Genomic DNA, 20,988 nt, shown 5'->3' with positions numbered 1-20,988 from the left:
GGGTTCGTGGAGCGTACCAAGCCGGCCCAGAAAGGGGGGGCACTTGAGAGCCGCGACCAGCTCCACGCACACGGAAAACTAGCCCACACCAGAGCCTGCAACGTGGCAGTGCTTTTTTTTTTTTAAGATTTTTTTTTTTTTAATTCAGAGAGAGTGAGAGGCAGAGACACAAGCAGAGGGAGAAGCAGGCTCCATGCAGGGAGCCCGACGTGGGACTCGATCCAGGGGCTCCAGGATCACACCCTGGGCTGAAGGCGGCGCTAAACCACTGAGCCACACTGCTGCCCCCGTGCAGTGCTTTAGAAGGAACTCCAAGACTTGCACAGAACGGGCCACGCATGATCATGATGCTGGCAAAAAGACCCAATTTGGCACAGGGGCATAGGCTCCTCCTACAAACCTCTTTTCCTTTCTCTTCTTTTTTCTTCTTTCTTTTCTTTTCAGTAATCTCTTAGGGCTCGAATTCAGGCCCCGAGATGGAAAGTCGCGTGCCCCTCAGACTTAGCCAGCCAGGCACCCCAGTCCATACCTATTTTCACACTTGCGCGTAAGTGTGTACCTGCAGGGCACGTGTAGCGACAGACGGCCAGGCCAGGGGATCATCTCCGAGCCTGGCCTGACTCCGCAGCTCCACACAGAAAATAGCTGCGGAGAGACTTCCAGTGGCCTCCGGAGAACTGGGAGTTAAGTGACGGCGGAGCTTCGCCACTCTCCCCTTTTCCTGCCAACAAGACTCTGTGCCTGGTATTTTCAAAGAGGATGAGAAAAGATGAAAGCAGACCAGGTGTTCTACAGTCCCTCTGGCTCTCTGGAAAGTCAGTGCCGATTATTCTCAGGTTTCTAAGTTTATTGAAAGTTGGCCGGATCTGGCAAGCACTGCCTTCATCCTGTAATCAAGGTCTAATTACTTTTTTTCAGTCTAATTACTATTAACAGAACAAACAGATAAAGTAGACATTATCAAAGTAATGTCTCACGGGCACCATGTGTCTCCTGATGTGATGCCTTGAGGACACGATGGACGTGGGAATACTACATCTCTTCTGTGGTACTCCTGCCCAGAAGGTTCACTCTGAATCTCATCTGGAGGAAATGAACAGACCTTAGAGTGAGAGACATTCTACAAATGTCTTTATAAATGTCAATGTCATAAATGTCTTGGGATGCCCACAAAGACGGTTATTAAAATTCTGATCAGATGGTTGACTGTGCTGACTGCCTTCTGTGACTCCCTTCTGTGACCCCACCAGATCCTCTCTCCACCCTTATCCACTGAGTTTCCTGCACACCGATGTCTACAGACATTGCAATAGGCTCCCTTAACCTCTGGCTTTGCTTTTGGCTAGTGAGGGCCCCAGCAGAAGAAAGAAGGAGAAGGAGGTCAGGGTATTTATTCCTCAACTTCCCTCCCTCCAGGATTCCCATGGGCCACAGGGTCCCTCTGCCAGGTCTCCAGCTTTGGGGCCCTGCATTGCTCCTTCCTCTCACCCCTTCAGGCTCATTGCCAGTTCCAGGTACTGCATTATCCCTTGAGATATCCTGTCATACTGCCACACCACTATAAATGGTCCCTTTATTAAATTCTCTTCAAATTACCCAATATATATGCATCGTCTACCTCCTGTCCACACTCACCCAAAATGGAATTGGCTCCAGGAACAGCCTCAGACAGAATACTGAGATTGGGTTGATCATAAATTCAAAGAGGACAGAGGAAGCCTCCTTGCCGAGGGAAAATGCCCCCGGGGAATCCACTGCATGCAGGTGTATCGCCATCACTCAGATTATCACTGGGGGTGGCAGGGTGAAGTGGAGAATACTGCATTGTTGAGATGGGGAGATGGCAGGCAACATGGCTGTGGCCCGTCCTCACTACGGCCTGGACTCACTTGGCTTCTGAAGGCCACAAGGGAAGGAGAACTGGACATGATCAATGTCTGACAGGAGATGTGAGTGTGTAAACAGGACACCTTGATGGCACCTGGGAGGAGTCCCTCATCTCCTACAGGCAGGGAGGGCTCCAGTGGCTGAGGACTGGCACCTTGATGTCATCCTAAGCGTTGCCAAGTTGCAAGGTGTCCAGCCCTTTAGGGTAGCATGAGAGGAGGCTCACATAGGGCACTGATGGGGGGAGGGGCGGGACTCTGAGAAGGAGACATTCTGGCAGACATGTGGTGCTTCTGTCCCTCTGGACATCAGCTTCAGGATCTCCCCACCTCCAATCCTCCCTGGCTCTTCTCAAGCTAGATCTCAGAACAGTCTGGGCAGAGAAGCACAGGGCCCACGCTGAGAGTACGCCCAGACAAGGGGTTATAGACCTTGCTAAACTGCCTTGGCAGGAGCCACAGCAGTATGTGTGGGAATGGGTTCTAAGGGAAATAGACCCAGGAGGGTGGAATGTAAGACTCAGTTTGGCCAAACTCAAGGCCATGGATGCTCATCTGGGATTTGGGATTTAATGTGTTTGGCTCGAGCACCTGAGAGAGGCATTAATAGTCTATGAGGTTGGTTAATTAAAGCCTGGACTTAATGGTAGCCTACAGTTAGTAAACTTGAAATGCCAGAATTTCCCTGGCATACTGTAGAGGAAGGAATCCAAAATCTCAGAAGGCTGGGAATGCTGGACTGGATTTATTGTGTGCAACCTGACTAGCCACCCTTCACATATATGTTAAGGGGGTCTGGAAAACCCTCCCTTCGCCAAAGCATTAAGAAATGCATTGCTAAGGGGCACCTGGCTGGCTCAGTCGGTAGAGCATGCAACCCTTGCTGTCAGAGTCAAGAGCTTGAGCCTCACATTGGGTGTAGAGTTTACTTAAGAAGAAGAAGAAGGAGAATAAAGATGAAGAAGAAGAAAAGAAAAGAAGAAAAGAAGAAGAAGAAGAAGAAGAAGAAGAAGAAGAAGAAGAAGAAGGGAAGAAAGAATAAGAAGAAGAAGAAGAAGAAGAAGAAGAAGAAGAAGAAGAAGAAGAAGAAGAAGAAGAAGAAGAAGAAGAAGAAGAAAGAAGAAGAAGAAGAAAGAAGAAGAAATGCATTGGTGAGAGCCACCTGCATCCTTGACTTGCTCTGATGGCTGTCCTCTGTAGGCTAGAGATGCTGTTGGAGGGCACTGGATTCAGTGGAACTGGATTATAGAATCTCAACCAGAATAATATAGTATCCTGATAGCATAAAGGCAAGGTGGTGATGCTTAACAGCCAAAGGCAAGGTAGCTATAATACCTCACAAAGAGACATGGGAAGAATGGTCACCATTGGACACAAGTAGAGTTGTGTGTGCTCTGGTCAGCCTCTTTTCCTAGGCATTTCAGGCCCTGTTCAATAGACCCATGGTGGCAGGGATGGAAGTTATGCTTTGGTTCAGTAACATAGTCTTCCCCTCTTTGAGGCGAATCTGGCTGTGCCCAGTGCTGCGGGCCCATCTTACATCCCAACCCTGGGTCCCTGATGAGGCACCATTCTCATCCATTTGTAGACTGATTTGACTGGGCCCTCCCAGCATGGGAGGGCTGTGCTTTATCCTCATGAGAACAGACACATATTCCAGGTATGAATTCACCCTCTCTGCCTCCAGTGCTTCTGTCAGCACCACCACCTTCTCTGCCTCCAGTGATTCCATCAGCACCACCATCCTGCCAGCCTCAGGTATTCTGATGGAGAGAATACCTTACCCATCACCATGGCATTCCACATAACATCACCTCCAACCAGGGCACACATTTCATTGCCAAAGAAATGTATAAATGAGCTCACTCCCAAGGCACTCACTGGTTTACCATGTGCCCATGACCCAAAAGCACTGGCAAGATAGGATGGTGGATTGGCCTGCTGAAAACTCATCTAGAGCATAGCTGAGAAACTTCACCCTGCCAGACTCTGGGGCCGTCCTACTGGGTGCAGTGTATTCTTTAAACCATAACCACACATACAGCCAAGAGGTGGGGACAATAGGAGGCTCTTCACTATCATACTTAAAGAATTTGTTTCAACCCATTCCAATAATGGAAAGGACTCAGGGAGTTTGGTGATCCTAGTACCCAAGGGAGAAACACTTCCACCATGCAACAGTCATAGTACTGAGGACTTGGAAGCTGAGGTGGGCCCTGGACATTTTGGGTTCTCCTGCTACTGATCCAGTAGGCAGAGAAAGATACCTCTGTAATGTCTCGGTTGATTAAGCCCAATTCCTAGAGAAAATTAGGTTGCCCCTGCACAATAGAGATGGGGCTAGATCTGGAGCCCAGGGCATTCACTGAGGTGCTTCTTCATAATCCTCCAACCAGTAGTCCAGGTCCACAGAAAACCAGCAACCCAAGAAGTCAAGACCACCTAAGGACTCAGACCCCATAGGAATACAAGTTCGAGTCACCCACCCACCAGGTAAAGAAACCAGTGCTGGCAAAGGATGAGGAGAGTGTCTCACTGAGGGTGAAAGCAGACCTTGTAACCCCAGCTTTCTCCTGCTAACTTAAGTAAAGAGTACTGGTGATAGCTAGCATTCCAGGTTTCAACGGGAGTATGGTCAAATCGCTGTCCCCTCTCAATTACATGGTAGGGGATGAGACACCGTGTGTCCTCGGTGCTGGGGCATGTTTTTTTTTTTTTTTTTTTTTTTTTTTTAAGATTATTTATTTATTCGGGATCCCTGGGTGGCGCAGCGGTTTGGCGCCTGCCTTTGGCCCAGGGCGCAATCCTGGAGACCCGGGATCGAATCCCACATCGGGCTCCTGGTGCATGGAGCCTGCTTCTCCCTCTGCCTGTGTCTCTGCCTCTCTCTCTCTCTCTCTCTGTGACTATCATAAATAAATAAAAAATTTTTAAAAAAGGATTATTTATTTATTCATGAGAGACACACAGAGAGAGAGAGAGGGAGAGAGAGAGAGAGGCAGAGACACAGGCAGAGGGAGAAGCAGGCTCCATGCAGGGAGCCCGATGTGGGACTCGATCCCGGGTCTCCAGGATCACGCCCTGGGCTGAAGGCGGCGCTCAACCGCCGAGCCGACCCAGCGATCCCCATGGGGCATGGATTTTTTATCTGGACAAAAGAGAAGAGGTGCTTCCCTGTGACCCTTCAGAACCCCGTCCCCCCCCCCCCCCCCCCCCCGCCGGCCGCACACGCCAGCCCTGTCCCTGGGAAGCTGAACCGCATCAGGGGAGGCCTACACCCCGCGTGGAGATAGCCGAGCGACAGCCGGGGCAGAAGATGGGAGGAGCCAAGTCCGAATGCTCCCGCGGCTCGAGCTGCTGGCTCAACATAGACCGTGTCCCTGGACCAGGGGTCCCAGCTGTTGCCAGGCACCCCGCCCCCCGCCCGCACACGGCTCTCTCGGGCTCTGGGTTCCCCCTAATGGCTCCCCCCTTGGCCCCTTCAGACCCAGGTGCTGGCTCCCACCGTTAGCAGCTCTGGGGTGCTCTTCCAGCTCCGGTGGTTCCCTAGACCGCACCCACGCTCTTATAGTCCTTTTATTATTAAGCTCTCTTCACATTCCCCATGTGTGTTCCTGCTGGGACCCCGGGGCATAGTGTGGATTTGAGTTAGGGTTAGTTTTGGTGGTGAGCGTCAGAAAACCCAAAATAAAACTGTTTACACAAGATAAAACTTTCTAAGTTCTTTCTCATGTAAATTGCACGTGGTATTGAGCAAGCCAAAGCTTGTGCCGTGGCCCCTTGAACTTTAGATCATACTATATGTGCATCCTTTAATCCTCTTTAAATTAGCATCATAACTGAGACATCCCCCCCCCCCCATGTCCTTATAAACTCCCGAAAGAAAGAAACAAGACATGGCTCAAGTGTCATTTTTTTTTTTTTTTTTTTTTTTAGATTTTATTTGAGAGACACACACAGAGAGAGAGAGAGGCAGAGACACAGATAGAGGGAGAAGCAGGACTCCATCTGGATCAAGCCCTGAGCCTAAGGCAGATGCTCAACTGCTGAGCCACCCAGGTGCCCATCACGGTCATCTTCTAAATCACTTTTCCTAATGCTCACAGCAACTTCAGAAGGATGATCTCCCTCTCTCAGCACCCCAGTGTCTATCCCTGCACACACACTTCAGTCATGACGTCTATAAATGCTCCAAGTCCCTTATCTGTTTGTGAGCCTGTCTCCTTCCTTGATTGCTGGAAGCATCTCATTTTGTCTTATTATCCCCAGCTCTAATTCCTGGCATAACACAGACACCAATAAATGACAAGGATATTTTAAGGCCTGCATAATATTTCATCATATAGAGGCACCCTAGTTGATTTAGCTACTTCTTTGTTATTAAACATTAAGGTGATTTTTATTTTATTTTTAGACAGAGAGCACACGAGTTGAGGGGAATCAGCAAAGGAAGAGCAAGAAGCAGACTCCCCACAAGGCAGCTGGATCCCAAACCCTGAGACCATGTTCGGAGTCAAAGGCAGATGCTTAACCAACTGAGCCACCCAGGCATTCCCAGGTGATTTTTTTTTAAAGATTTTTATTTATTTATTCATGATAGACATAGAGAGAGAGAAGCAGAGACACAGGCAGGGGGAGAAGCAGGCTCCATGCCGGGAGCCGGACGCCGGGACTCGATCCCGGGACTCCAGGATCACACCCTGGGCCAAAGGCAGGCACCAAACCGCTGAGCCACCCAGGGATCCCCTAATTTTTATTTTGTATTATAACCATCATGGTAGGATTTTTATCTGATCAGTGAAATAAGTACCCCTGTCAGTAGTAAGTGGAAGAGACTTCTACGTACTCTTTCAGCACACACACATACTGATCTCTGCCTCTCTGGTTGCAATCTTCTAATTACAATCAGACTACATTTCCTTAATTTTCTTTTCCACATCCTATGTGGCTCATGTCAGTGTAGAAGGGCCCTTGATTTTCTTTTTAAAGATTTTATTTATTCATGAGAGGCAGAGAGAGAGAGAGAGAGGCAGAGACACAGGCAGAGGGAGAAGCAGGCTCCATGCAGGGAACCCAATGTGGGACTCGATCCCGGGTCTCCAGGATCACGCCCTGGACCGAAGGCGGTGCTAACCACTGCACCACCCGGGGCCCTTGATTTTCTATCTGCGCATATGACCAAAAAAGGGGGAGACAGGGATAATCTGCCGCGTGCAGGCACTCAGATGGGTACTCCTAGAGGCCAACCTTGTAAAAAGACACCTGGAGAGAGACCCCTTAACACACCCTGTAGTGAACTCCCAGCCACACTGCTTGCTGCGAGGGAAACTTCAGCCATGGAACTTCGTTTTTCTGAGTCTCAGTTTCCCCAGCTGTAAACAGGGAAATGAACACCCAATAGAGTGGTTGTGAGGATCCAAAGAGAGGTCTGTAAACAGTCCTTGGCTCTTTGCAGCGGGTCAGCAAATGGCAGGTTTAATCCCAAGTGAGGAGCTCAGAGAAGGATTTCAGCTCTGACATTCCGGGCCGGCGAGTCAGGCCATCCTCACCGCGCGGGGCAAGGGCGTCTTTAGGATCGGCAAGACTGGCCTCCGAGGGAGATTCCTGGGGTTCCCGGAAGCAGAGGACCTACGAGAGACGGGGCACAGGAAGCCTGCAAGCCGGCCTGGGCCGGGAGCTGGGGGTGGGCCAGCGACTGGAGCTGGCCGCAGCCGCTGCCGCAGCGGGGAGGGGAGGAGGCTGGCCCCGGCCTCTGCTTCCACCCCATCCCTGCGAAGGTCTCAAAACCCCAAGGAGGCCAGAGGGCTCCTTCCCCCGTGTCATGTGGTGACGGAGCCCGGGCCAGCTCCTTCCCAGGCTGGAGGGCGGGAGAGTCGTTAGGGACACCTGCCTCCCCCGCCCCCACCCGGCGGGACCCAGCGCACCTGCGCGCGGGCTGCGCCTGGGAACACGTGGCGCCGCAGGCCTCCAGGCCGGGGGAGGCGGCGCGAGCGCGGCCGCAGGGGCCCCTGCCCACGTCCGAGGGTGCCAACCACTGTTGAAGCAGCCCCCGACGGAAATGGGCTGAGGCTGGCACCAGCACAAAGAAGGTGGGGAGCCAGCAAGAAGTAAACCCGCCAACATAAAAGATGCTGACATGGAGAAGGTTTCACAAATAAGTGACAGGAAGGATTATTCAATTAATAATCCTGGGATAATCGATGAGCTCATTGGGGGAAAAATTGAATTTAGATGCATATCTTCTATCACACACCAAAAGTAATCCCATAGAGTTAAGTGGTGGTGGAGTTGTGGGGATTAAACTCCACACCACAGAAAGAGTAGAATGTATGGGTTGTCTAGAGGGGCGGGGGGTGGGACTTTCTAGACTTTTCTTTTTTTTTTTTTTTTTTAAGTTTTATTTATTTATTCATGAGAGACACCGAGAGAGGCAGAGACACAGGCAGAGGGAGAAGCGAGCTCCCTGCAGGCGCCCGATGTGGGACTCAGGGGGGATCCCAGAATCCCACTCTAAGCCAAAGGCAGAGGCTCAACCGCTAAGCCACCCAGGAGTCCCTAGACTTAAAAGGGATGAGGTAATTCCCATTAGGAAAGACGGATGTGAGACCCCTGGGTGACTCAGTGGTTGAACGTCTGCCTTTGGCTCAGGTCGTGAACACAGCGTCCTGGGATCAAGTCCCACATCAGGCTTCTCCTAAGAAGACTGTGTCTTCTGTCTCTATGTCTCCCATGAATAAATAAATAAAATCTTTTAAAAATACATAAATAAATAAATTAGTATAACAGATGTATTATCAGGGAACCTTAGATGCTCAGTGATGTTTGCTGACAGCCAAGAAAGAATTCTTGAGAATTGTGGTACGATTCTCACCACAATTCACCACAATTTGCGGTGATGTCTTTGGTGCAAAAAGGTGGTTTAATTAAAGCACAGGGACAGGACCTTGGGCAGAAGGAGCTGCACCCGGGTCATGAAGAGTGGCCCATTATATACTTTCAAGTTGGGAGGGGGTTAGGGAGAGCGAATCTCTAAAGAATTTTGGAAGCAAGGTGTCCAGGACCTTGAGGGGGCTAGTTGTTGTTAGGAAAAGGTCATTTATTACCATCTAATAAAATCTGTCCCGAGACCCTTCAGATGTATATCGGTGGGACGTTTGCTTGAGGGATAATTGCCACCATGAATCTTGGGATGGTTAGAGATAAAGGAAATTTCTAAAGGAATTTTTATATCTTAAAGTAGGTTTATAGAATCCTGGGGCGGGGGTGGGGTGGGTCAGTTTGGGCTAGGATTGCTTTTGCCCTTAGCAAAGTGTCAATATCGATATAAAGGCAGTTGAGCACCTATAGGAATGTCACTCTGCCTGTTTCCAGGACTTGTCAATAGGCTATAGATAGTAAGGAAATTTAATAATTTTTCTTCTGTCTTTGTTTCCCACATCACTCAACATCACTAATCATTAGGGAAATGAAGATCGAAACCACAATGAGATAACACTTCACACTCACTGGGATGGCCACTATTTTTTTTTTAATTTTTTTTTTCATTTATTTATGATAGTCACAGAGAGAGAGAGAGAGGCAGAGACACAGGCAGAGGGAGAAGCAGGCTCCATGCACCGGCAGCCCGACGTGGGATTCGATCCCGGGTCTCCAGGATCGCGCCCTGGGCCAAAGGCAGGCGCTAAACCGCTGCGCCACCCAGGGATCCCGTGGGATGGCCACTATTAAAAAAAAAAAAAAATCACAAGTGTTGGCAAGGATATGGAGAAACTGGAACCCTTGTACACTGTTGTAGGAATAGAAAGTGGTCCAGATGCTCTGTAAAACAGTTTGACAGTTCCTCAAAAAATTAAAAACAGGGGCGCCTGAGTGCCTCAATTGGTTAGGCATCTGCCTTCAGCTCAGGTCATGATCCCAGGGCCCTGGGATCAAGCCCCACATCAGGCTCCTGACTCAGCAGAGAGGCTGTTTCTCTCACTCCCCCATGCTTATGTTCTATCTCTCTCTCTCTCTCTCTAAAATAAATAAAATCTTTTTTAAAAATTAAAAACATGAAAAAAACTTGAAAAAAATTTAAAAACAGAGATGCCTGGGTGGCTCAGCAGTTAAGCATCTGCCTTCAGCTCAAGGCGTGATCCTGGGTCCAGGGATGGAGTCCCACATCTGGCTCCCTGTGAAGAGCCTACTTCTCCCTCTGCCTGTGTCTCTCTCTGCTTCTCTCTGTGTGTCTCTCACGAATAAATAGATTAAATCTTTTTAAAAAATTGAAAACAGTTACCATATGATCTAGCAATTCTACTTCTGGATACATATACAAAAATAATTGAAATAGGGTCTTGAAGAAATATTTATACACCCATGTTCATAACAGCCTTATCAATAATACTAAAACATGGAAGCAACCATTGAGAAATGTCCATTGAGAGATACTGGATAAGAAGCAAAATGAGGGGTCTCTTTTCCTCCCCAGCTGCTTGAAGCTCGGCTGCCATCATAAATGACACAGTAACTATCCACCAGGAAGTTCATGACCAACTGACTACTTCAGTGGAAACAGATGGTCATTGATGTTCTTCACCCTGGGAAGGCAACAGTACCTAAGACAGAAATTCGGGAAAAACTAGCCAAAATGTACAAGACCACACCAGATGTCATATTTGTATTTAGATTCAGAACCCATTTTGGTGGTGGCAAGACAACTGGCTTTGGCATGATTTATGATTCCTTGGATTACACAAAGAAAAATGAACCCAAACATAGACTTGCAAGACACGGCCTGTATGAGAAAAAAAAAGATGTCAGGAAAACAGCACAAGGAATGCAAAAACAGAATGAAGAAAGTCAGGGGGACTGCAAAAGCCAATATTGGTGCTGGCAAAAAAAGTGAGCTGGAGATTGGACAACAGAAGGAGTAAAGATTCTGCAGTGGCTTTATCTGTGGTGATTGTGCAAGATTTTTCATGAGAGGATTAATAAACTAAGAATGCTAAAAAAAAAAAAAAAGCAAAATGTAGTATATACATACAATGGAATATTCAACTCTAAAAAGGACAGAAATTCTAACACCACAACATAATGGATGACATTATGCTAAGTGAAATAAACTAGGCACAAAAAGACAAATTCTGTATGTTTCTCTCATAAAGAGAGCAAACAGAATGGTGGTTGCCACAGGCTGGGGGGTGGAGACAATGGAGAGTTAGTATCTAATGGGGACAGAGTTTCAGTTTTGCAAGATGAAAATAATTCTAGAGATGGATGGTGGTGATGTTCACACAACAATGTGAATGCACTTACTACCATCAAGCTGTACACTTAAAAATGGTTCGGATGGTAAAGTTTATATTAAGTGTACTTTACCACAAATGAAAAAAAAAGGTGGGGGGCACCTGATGGCTCAGTCAGTTAAGCGTCTGCCTTTGGCCTGGTTATGATCCTGAGATGCTGGGATGGAGCTCCACATCGGGCTCCCTGACCCAAGGGGTACCTGTCTCTCTCTCCCTCTGTCCCTCCACTCTGCTCCTGCTCCTGCTCTCTCTCAAATTAAAAAAACAAAAAACAAAACAAAACAAAAAACCTTAATATTTGGTCTGCTTTCAGGCACCGGGGTGGCTCTCCCTCTTGCTCTACGTGTGCACTCTCTATGTCAAATAATAAAATCATTTTCTTTAAAGATTTAATTATTTATTTATTCATGAGAGACACAAAGAGAGAGAGAGGCAGAGATACCGACAGAGGGAGAAGCAGGGCCCCCGCAGGGATCTTGATGTGGGACTTGATCGTGGGACTTGATCGTGGGACTTGATCCCAGATCCCAGGATCATGCCCCGAGCTGAAGGCAGATGCTCAACCGCTGAGTCACCCAGGCGTCTCAAATAAAATCATTTTTAAAACAAGATTTGGGGGCAGCCCTGGTGGCTTAGCGGTTTAGCGACGCCTTCAGCCCAGGGCCTGATCCTGGAGACCCAGGATCGAGCCCCACATTGGGCTCCCTGCATGGAGCCTGCTTCCCCCTCTGCCTGTGTCTCTGCCTCTCTCTCTATGTCTCTCATGAATAAATAAATAAAGTCTTTAAAAAAAAAAAAACAAGATTTGTATCCTGTTTATTTGAACTCTGTTGTAATGTAACATAATATACATATATACACATGTATATTCATATATATAGAGAGAAAAAGAACATTGACTTACTTCTTATGTAAAAGATTGGTACTAAGGCTCTCACAGATTATCTTGTCTAAATATCACAGGATTCCTTTGAAGTATTATTACTCCCATTGTACAGAGAGGAAAGTCAGGATTAGGGAAGTAAATGATTTGGGAGAAAATCACACAACTACTGAATGATGAATGGAAAGCCAGGTGTTCTGGCCTTACAGTCCCCACTCTGAACCAAACTGTCCTATATCCCATGTCATTAAACATTCTCTGAAAACATGATTTTAAAGATTTTATTTATTTGAGAGAGAAAACGAGAGACAGAGCAAGGGCAGAGGGAGAGGGAGGGGGAGGGGCAGAGCTAGAGGGAGAAGCAGGCTCCCCACTGAGCAGGGAGCCCAAAGGGCTCCATCCCAGGACCCCATGATCATGACCTGAGCCAAAGGCAGGTGCTTAACCTGCCTAAGCCACCCAGGCGCCCCTGAAAACATGATTTTAAAAGGTGCTTCATAAGATTCACTAATATAGATAAATATGAATTCCTTTAGTCCTTCCCCCAGCATTGTTTCTCTTGCTTTTGGAATATAATACTTCAAAGAACATTTTTGTGCATAAATCTTTGTCTCATTTCATTAGGGCATATACCTAGATGTGAAGTTTCAGGGTCAAAATGACAGCCATTTAGCTAACTAAACTAAAATTTAGTTTTAGTGTCACTGAAAGTGGCATTTATAAAGAGGTTGGTTTTGGGGTTTTTTTGTTTGTTTGTTTGTTTCTTTTCTAAGAGTTCATTTTAAGTAATCTCTACACCCAATATGGGGCTTGAACTTATACCCCGGGATCAAGATCTCATGGTCTACAAACTGAGCCAGCCAGATGCCCCTAAAGAGTATGTATATATGTATGTATGTATGTATGTATTTTTTTAAGATTTTATTTTTTTGGGATCCCTGGGTGGCGCAGCTGTTTAGCGCCTGCCTTTGGCCCAGGGCGCGATCCTGGAGACACAGGATTGAGTCCCACGTCAAGCTCCCTGCATGGAGCCTGCTTCTCCCTCTGCCTGTGTCTCTGCCTCTGTGTCTCTCATGAATAAATAAATAAAATTTAAAAAATAAATAAATTCTATTTTTAAATGTGGGTGTGTGCGGGTGGGTGGTTGAGGTGCTGTAACAACATGGAAAGAAGCATGTTGGGCTTCTTGGCCACAGTAAGGCCCCGCATCAGGAAATAGGTCAAGCCCTGACCGCACCCCGCACCCCCCCTCACTCTCCACCCCTGCGGGCTGTGTGGCCTGGAGCAGGTCACTCAATCTCTCTCAGCCTCAGTGGCCTCACCTGTGAAATGGAGCTCACAGCAGCTGGGTGGTGGAAGGACATGCTGAATGTAAATCCTTAAATACTGCCTGGGGCTCTGCATCCTGTAGATGCCAGAGCCAGTGACTGGGAAAAGGTTTTGCAGACCGCAAAGTGCTCTTCAGACAGGAGGGAGTAAGGGGTGGGAGTGGCACCTTGGCTTCGCTGGCCCCTGGGAGAGGACTGGGCTTAGGGGGCCCCGGTGCAGGTGGGGGAGGCTCCTCACCAGGAGGAAACCACTTGGTGGCCGAGCAGCTGAGGAGCATCTGGGCCTCCAGCCTGGGAGGCAGTCTTGCGGGTGCCTCCTCTCACAGCCCACAGCTCAGGTCTGCAGCTGGGTCCTGCCTCCTCTCAGGAGGGCCATGGCCAGGACTTGGCTGCTGCTGCTTCTCCCAGCCCTCGGGTGTCCAGCCCTGCCCACAGGTGAGTCCCCTCCCGGCATCCCTCTCGGTGCCCCATTAGCTTGCCTGAGCCTGCTCCCTAGCTCCGGTCCTCATGGGGTGGGATATGAGAAGGCATGACAGGGCTGTTTGGGGGCCCTGGGGAGGAGGGTCTTACCATAAGCCTACCATTCCCTTCCCCACTGTATTCTGCCTTCCAGCTATCTCACTCGGGGGGCCTTGAGTCTTGCTCCCTGGAGTCTGCAGTGTGGCAGTCACATTTTGGAGGTGCAGAGAATCCAGAGCAAGCTCACCAGGCATCCAGGGAGGGTGGAGATGGGGTAGCCACGGCTGGGACGTGGAGAGAGAGAGAGAGAGAGAGGGAGAGAGAGAGAGGCAGGCTTCATGCAGGGAGCCCGACGTAGGACTCTATCCCAGGTCTACTGGGATCACGCCCCAGGCCAAAGGCAGGTGCCAAACCGCTGAGCCACCCGGGCTGCCCAGGACTTGTGTTTAAAGGAAAGAATTCCAGCTTCATCGAGAAGCATGTGCATGTTTGTATGTATGTGGTGGGGAAAGGTCATCTTCTTGATCTAAAGCTGGCCCCCAGGGGCACGTGGGTGGCTCAGTTCAGCATCTGCCTTTGGCTCAGGTCATGATCCTAGGATGGAGCCTTCCTTTAGGCTCTCTGCTCAGTGGGGAGCCTGCTTCTCCCTCTTCCTGCCACTCCCTCTGCTTGTGCTCTGTCAAACAAATCTTTAAAAATAAATAAAAATAAAGCTGGCCCCCAGCATTTCCACAAGCTCTTCCTTGCTGGGGAGATAAATCATATCCATGTGGAACAAAGAAAGTCCATGGCAGGAGGTCTGAGCTCTGAGAAGGAAGCAGCCAGGGTGAGGAGGAGCAATCCTGGGCAGCTTCATGGAGGAGGTATATGCTAACCTCAACCTGGGGAGTAACTCTATCTGTACAACTGAAGAGGCTCAGGAGGTCGAGGGTCCTGGAGCTCACTCTCAGCTTTCTCGAGTTCCTTTGTTTCCCATATCTTATTAATATTACTATTGATAATAATACTAGGGACACCTGGGTGGCTCAGTGGTTGAGCGTCTGCTTTTGGCTCAGGGCATGATCCTGGAGTCCTGGGATCGAGTCTCACACATCTGGCTCCCTGCATGGAGCCTGCTCCTCTCTCTCTCTCTCTCTCTTTTTTTAAAGATTTATTTATTTATTCATTCAGAGAGAGCGAGAGAGAGGCAGAGACACAGGCAGAGGGAGAAGCAGGCTCCACGCAGGGAGCCCAACGTGGGACTCGATCCTGGGTCTCCAGGATCACACCCCGGGCTGCAGGCGGCGCCAAACTGCTGCGCCACCGGGGCTGCCCCCTGCTTCTCTCTCTACCTGTGTCTCTGCCCTTCTCTCTCTCTGCATCTCTCATGAATAAATAAATAAAATCTTTTTTTTAAAAAAAGATGAAAATAGGGATCCTTGGGTGGCGCAGCGGTTTGGCGCCTGTCTTTGGCCCAGGGCGCGATCCTGGAGACCTGGGATCGAATCCCACATCGGGCTCCCAGTGCATGGAGCCTGCTTCTCCCTCTGCCTATGTCTCTGCCTCTCTCTCTTTCTCTCTCTGTGACTATCATAAATAAATAAAAATTAAAAAAAAAGATGAAAATACTAAACTTTTCTGCCAAGGTGTTTGACATTCATGTTTAGTCTTCACAACAATTTTAGTGGGCTGGTGTCATTAACCTCATTATATTGACATAGCAATTGAGAATCAGTAAAGTGAGCAGACAAGCGAGGAGTCAAACCAACTCTGTTTGAGGCCATGTCCCAGGCTTGATCCATTGTGTCATTGTAGCAAACTCTTAGTCATCCTGCCAAGTGGGGTGGTCTGTGGGAATGAGGGTCAAAGAGACCTGAGTTCAAATCCTGAGTAGGGTACTTACCATCCACATACTTTTAGGTCTGTTCTTTGACCTTTAAGAAACCTTCCTGAGCACCCCCCCCCCCCCCGCCAACTCTGACCTCCCCACAATATTCTCTGGTGTCCTTTCCTGCACCCTGGGGTATTTCTTTTCTTTTTAATTTAATTTTATTTTTTTTTAAATTTTTTTTTAATTTTTATTTATTTATGATAGTCACAGAGAGATAGAGAGAGGCAGAGACACAGGCAGAGGGAGAAGCAGGCTCCATGCACCGGGAGCCCGACGTGGGATTCGATCCCGGGTCTCCAGGATCGCGCCCTGGGCCAAAGGCAGGCGCCAAACCGCTGCGCCACCCAGGGATCCCTAATTTTATTTGTTTATTTGAGAGAGAGAGAGAACACAAGCAGGGAGAGTGGCAGGCAGAGGGAGAGAGAGAAGCCAACTCCCGCTAAGCAGGGAGCCTGATGTGGGGACTGGACTCCAGGACCCTGGGATCATGACCTGAGCAGAAGGCAGATGCTTAACCCACTGGGTCACCCAGGTGCCCCCTTGGGGTATTTCTTTAACCTGGCTGCATTTAACTCAAGGTTTAACTATGGATTTTCTTTTTTTAATATTTTGTTTATTTATTTGAAAGAGTCGGGGGAGGGTCGGAGGGAGAAGGAGAGAGAATCTCCAGTGAATTCCAGGATCAGCGCAGAGCGATTCTGGGGCTCGATCTCATGACCTGAGCTGAAACTGAGTAGGACACTTAACCAACTATGCCACCAGGGCAACCCTGTCTGTGGGTTTTAATCTTTGAGATTTTATTATTATTAAAAAAATATCCAACTAGGATGGGGTAACTAGGTGACAAGCACTGAGGACGACACTTGATGGGATGAGCACTGAGTGTTATACTATATGTTAGCAACTGAATTTAAATTTTTTAAAAATGTAAAAAAATAGGGACACCTGGGTGGCTCAGTGGTTGGGCATCTGCCTTTGGCTCGGGCGTGATCCCAGGATCCAGAATGAGTCCAACATTGGGCTCCCTGAGGGGAGCCTGCTTCTCCCTCTGCCTATGTCTCTGCCTCTCTCTCTCTCTCTCTGTGTCTCTGATGAATAAATAAATAAATCTTTTTTAAAAAAGTAAAATAAATAAAATTTTAGAAAATTTTAAAAAATAAATTAAAAAACGTAAAAAAAAAAACAACTATTCAAGAGTAACATTTTGGTCATTATATATTTTGTCATCTTTACTGAAAAGAATAAGCCTGTGGAAAATCAGGACTATTCTGGAAAATACAGATGTTTGTGGTACCCATATGATTTTTTATTTTTTTTAACTATGAGGGGCACCTGGGTGGCTTAGTCTGTTGGGCATCTGCCTTCTGCTCAGGTCATGATCCCCAGACCCTCGGATCGAGCCCCACATTGGGCTCCTTGATCAGTGGGGAGCCTGCTTCTCTCTCTCCCTCCTGCTCTATGCTCTCTCTCACTCTTTATCTCTCTCAAATAAATATTTAAAATAGTAATAATTTTTAGCTATTAAATAATACAGACATATACTTGAAATGAGTGAATTGTATAGTATATAAGTTATATCTGAACAAAGCTCTTTTAAAAATACTTTAGGGGTATCTGGCTGGCCTAGTTAGTACAGCATGGGACTCTTGGTCTCCAGGTTGTGAACTGGAGCTCCACACTGAGCGTAAAGATTACTTTTTAAAAAAAATATTTTTTTAAAGATTTTATTTATTTATTTATTTGACAGAGAGAGAGAGAGAAACAGCACAAGCAGGGGAACAGCAGAGAGAGAGGGAGAAGCAGACTCCCCACTGAGAAGGGAGCCCCTTGCCAACTGGGGCTGGGATCATGACCTGAGAGCTGAAGGCAGACACTTAAACAACTGAACCACCCAGGTGCCCCAAAAATAAAATCTTAAAAAAAAAAAACAAAACTACTACAGACCTTACAGAAAAGAACTAACAATGTAATAAACCCCTATGGATATTCCACTCACATTAACAAATGGTTTAAACTTTGCCATATTTGCATCAGATAAAAGAAACAAAAAGTTACAGATACATTCGAAGCCCTCTTTGATCTCATTCCAGATCTTATTTCCTTCCCTTCCTCCCCAGCGGTAACCACCCTCCTGAGGCTGGCACAACAAGGTATTATAAGAATTTGTTTATGCGTTTGTGATCTTTCCCATGGGACTGAGTTCCTTGAGGGTGGGGGCAATGTCTTCATCAGTATTTTATCCCCAGTTCCTGACAGAGATAGGTTCAGATATAATAGATAAGTAAGGGAAGGATGGATCCATGGAAGCATGGACAGACATACAGATGGAAGGTAAAAAGAACAGATGTAGGAAAGATGGCTGATGGGGGAAGGGTAGATGGATCAATGGGCAAATACAAGGAGAGAGGGATGGATGAGTGGGTGGAAGGATAGATAGATGGATGCTGGAAGCAAACCTAAATAGAAAGACAGAAGCCTATTATGAGACGCTGTCCCAGACAGACCTAGCCCCCCACAGGTGCATGCTCTCTTCCAGGTGTGGGTGGCACACCCTTCCCCTCTCTGGCCCCACCAATCACGCTGCTGGTGGACGGGAAGCAGCAGACGCTGGTGGTCTGTCTGGTCCTCGATGTTGCACCCCCTGGTCTTGAGAGCCCCATCTGGTTCTCAGCTGGCAATGGCAGCTCACTGGACGCCTTCACCTACGGCCCTTCCCCAGAGGCTGACGGCACCTGGACTAGCTTGGCTCAGCTCTCTCTGCCCTCCGAGGAGCTGGCAGCCTGGGAAAACTTGGTCTGCCACACTGGGCCTGAGGCTGGCGACCAGAGCCAGAGCACACAGCCCCTGCAGCTGTCAGGTGGGGATGGAGCCTGGGCCCCTGCGGATGTTCCCTGCCCCTCCCACATGCTCTGGAAACAGGATACGGTGGGAGACAGGGGTAGGCTCTCATGGGGGCATGGAGGGGATGCCAACCATCTGAATGAGGTGATGGGCAGGCTCAGAGCAGGGTGGCCTCGGGGCCCAGAGTCCTGGATTTGCAACTCCTTCAAATATCCAGACTTCAAATCCAGGCTCTGATGCATGACTTCCAAGAGGTAAAAATACCTCCTCCCTCCTATTACCTAGGGTTGATATCTATGTTTATGTACCTTAGGTTATTTTCTCTATCACTCCATGTATGACACCCTACCTAGAAGAACCAAACAATAATCAAATAACAAAATGCTATCTTCTTATTGTTTACTCTGTGCCAGGCACTGTTCTAAGCACTGTACATTCATAAAGTAGGTCATACCATTTTCCCAATTTTACAGGCACAGAGATGTTAAGGGACATGTCCAAAGCCAACTCTGATTATGACTAGATGAATTACCTCCTTTTTTTGGATTATGGTAGTTTTGTCATCTTCCAAATGGGAATGTTTGTTGAACAAATGCCCTGCCTTTCAAGGAAGGCTGCTAAGAAAATCAGGTCCTCGTCTAAAAGTGCTGAGGCACCTCAGCCTCCCTGGGGCACAGAACAGTGGACAGTGGGGAGGAAGAAAGATCTGAGTCCCTGAGAGAAATTGTAGCAAATGGGCTCAGGTTTCCTGCTGCTGGTTCATTTGTCCACTTATGCAACTTGCCATGAACAGCTGCTGTATGTCAGGGCTGGGGCACAGAGCTTGGGTGGAGGGCAGAGCCCATCCCAAAAGACTTTTTCTCTTCTCCTTGGTGGCCAGGAGGGGCTTCCTCAGCCAGGACTTGCCTCTGGGAGCGTCTCACGGGTGAGTACTGGGGACCGGGATCTTGAGCCCTGTTTGGGTCTAGCCTGATAGTCCCACTCTTTGGGAGGGGTGGTGGGGGTGGGGGTTGGGTTGGTGGCTGGGTGTCGGTGGGTGTTCCCGGAAGAGGCTGCCTTGTTGGGTTGGGGCACTGGCAAGCCTGTGCTTCAGTCTCCCCATGGGGAAATGGTAGTGGATCCTCCCACCCCAAACTAATTTCTGGACACCAGCTGAAAAGTGTAGGTGGCAGCTAACAGAAGGCCCCATGAAGCTTTCCTGGGGCAGCCCAGATGGATGGTCTCAGCATCAGAGCCTCGGGAGACTGAGTGGTAGACAGTCCCAACACCCACCAGACAAAGAAAGTCCTGAGTCGGGTTCTGCTTCCTCACCACCCAAAGAACTTGGGGCTGGTTACTCTCCTCTGCGTCAGATGCTAATCCCTGCTTGACCTACATCGCCCTGGTTTGGGGGGAATAAAATAAAATGAAGACTAGGAAGGTGTGTGTTATTATTAACGGTTAGAGCTGAGGCTAGACGCCAGGGAGGACTTCCCCCGGCTTTGGGGACGGTGGCAGGGAGGAGGAATGGCGGGGAGGGGAAGGCGGGAGGACAAGACCCCTCCTCCTGGGAGAACCTTCTCCAGGCCCCTAACCGCTCATCAGTCTCTCTCCGCAGGGACTCGGGGCCAGGCGCTGCGGCTTGGGGCGCTGCGCCTACTGCTCTTCAAGCTGCTACTGTTGGACGTGCTCTTGACCTGCAGCCGCCTCCGCGGCCTGCCCTCTGCGCGGGGGGGACCCCGGGCTCCCCGCGCCCCAGCGGGCCGGCAGGTGCACCGCCGTCTCCCGCAGCCTCCGCCCGCGGGCGCGCCCTCAGCCCCCGCCGCCTGCACTGGCCGCAGTTGCGGGCGCGCCGCAGCCCCGCCGGCGGCCCGGAGCCCCGGAGCCCAGGCTGGGAGGAGGGGAGGCTCTCTACCCACCGAGCTTGGGCCTGGTGCTCGTGAGCCACCCTGTATTCCTTCCTTAAGCCTTGCAGTATTTGTCTGTGACCTGCCTCCTCCTGCAGTTGGAAGTTTCTGGGGCTGGGCTCTGTCTCCCGCCTCCGATTGAGGGCTTCTGAGGGAGGAGGGTGGTGGTCCACAGGTACTGGGACATTTGAGGAGCAGGGAACTGAGACTAATTAAAGGAGAACTTAAATGACACACATGAAATATTTGAATTCATGTCTGCCCTGGGAGGAGGAAATTTGGCAGATTTTGAAAAAGCCATCTGGAAAGTCTCCCTTGAGGAAGAGGGCTTCCCGAGGGTGAGACTCTAGGAACTGCGGAGTGATGCCGCGCTTAGGGAGGACACTGTCCTACTTCTGTCTCCTCCCGCAGCCGGGCATGGGAAGACACCCCCACTCCCACCCCCCATTTCTCACCCTCACCCAGCCTCTGGGAGAGGTCAGGGCGAGGAGCCCAGGAAGCCAGGAAGGTGGGGTGCTGGGCCTGATGTGAAGCTTTGTACAGACTTG

At 49.0% G+C, this 20,988-nt stretch overlaps 1 protein-coding gene across 1 annotated transcript; it reads left to right on the top strand.

Moving 5' to 3' along the window:
• Positions 1 to 13,758: 13,758 nt before the first annotated feature.
• PTCRA (pre T cell antigen receptor alpha) lies at positions 13,759 to 20,582 on the top strand. The gene is made up of 5 exons (XM_041748043.1): positions 13,759 to 13,819; positions 17,831 to 17,863; positions 18,250 to 18,570; positions 19,435 to 19,479; positions 20,152 to 20,582. The coding sequence occupies exons 1-5, from the start codon at positions 13,759 to 13,761 to the stop codon at positions 20,580 to 20,582; spliced, it is 891 nt and encodes a 296-aa protein (XP_041603977.1).
• Positions 20,583 to 20,988: the final 406 nt, after the last annotated feature.

The sequence above is a fragment of the Vulpes lagopus genome, chromosome 1 (assembly GCF_018345385.1).
Source record: "Vulpes lagopus strain Blue_001 chromosome 1, ASM1834538v1, whole genome shotgun sequence".
In the NCBI taxonomy this organism is placed as follows: Eukaryota; Metazoa; Chordata; class Mammalia; order Carnivora; family Canidae; genus Vulpes; species Vulpes lagopus.
This window is presented reverse-complemented; position numbering and strand designations above follow the sequence as displayed.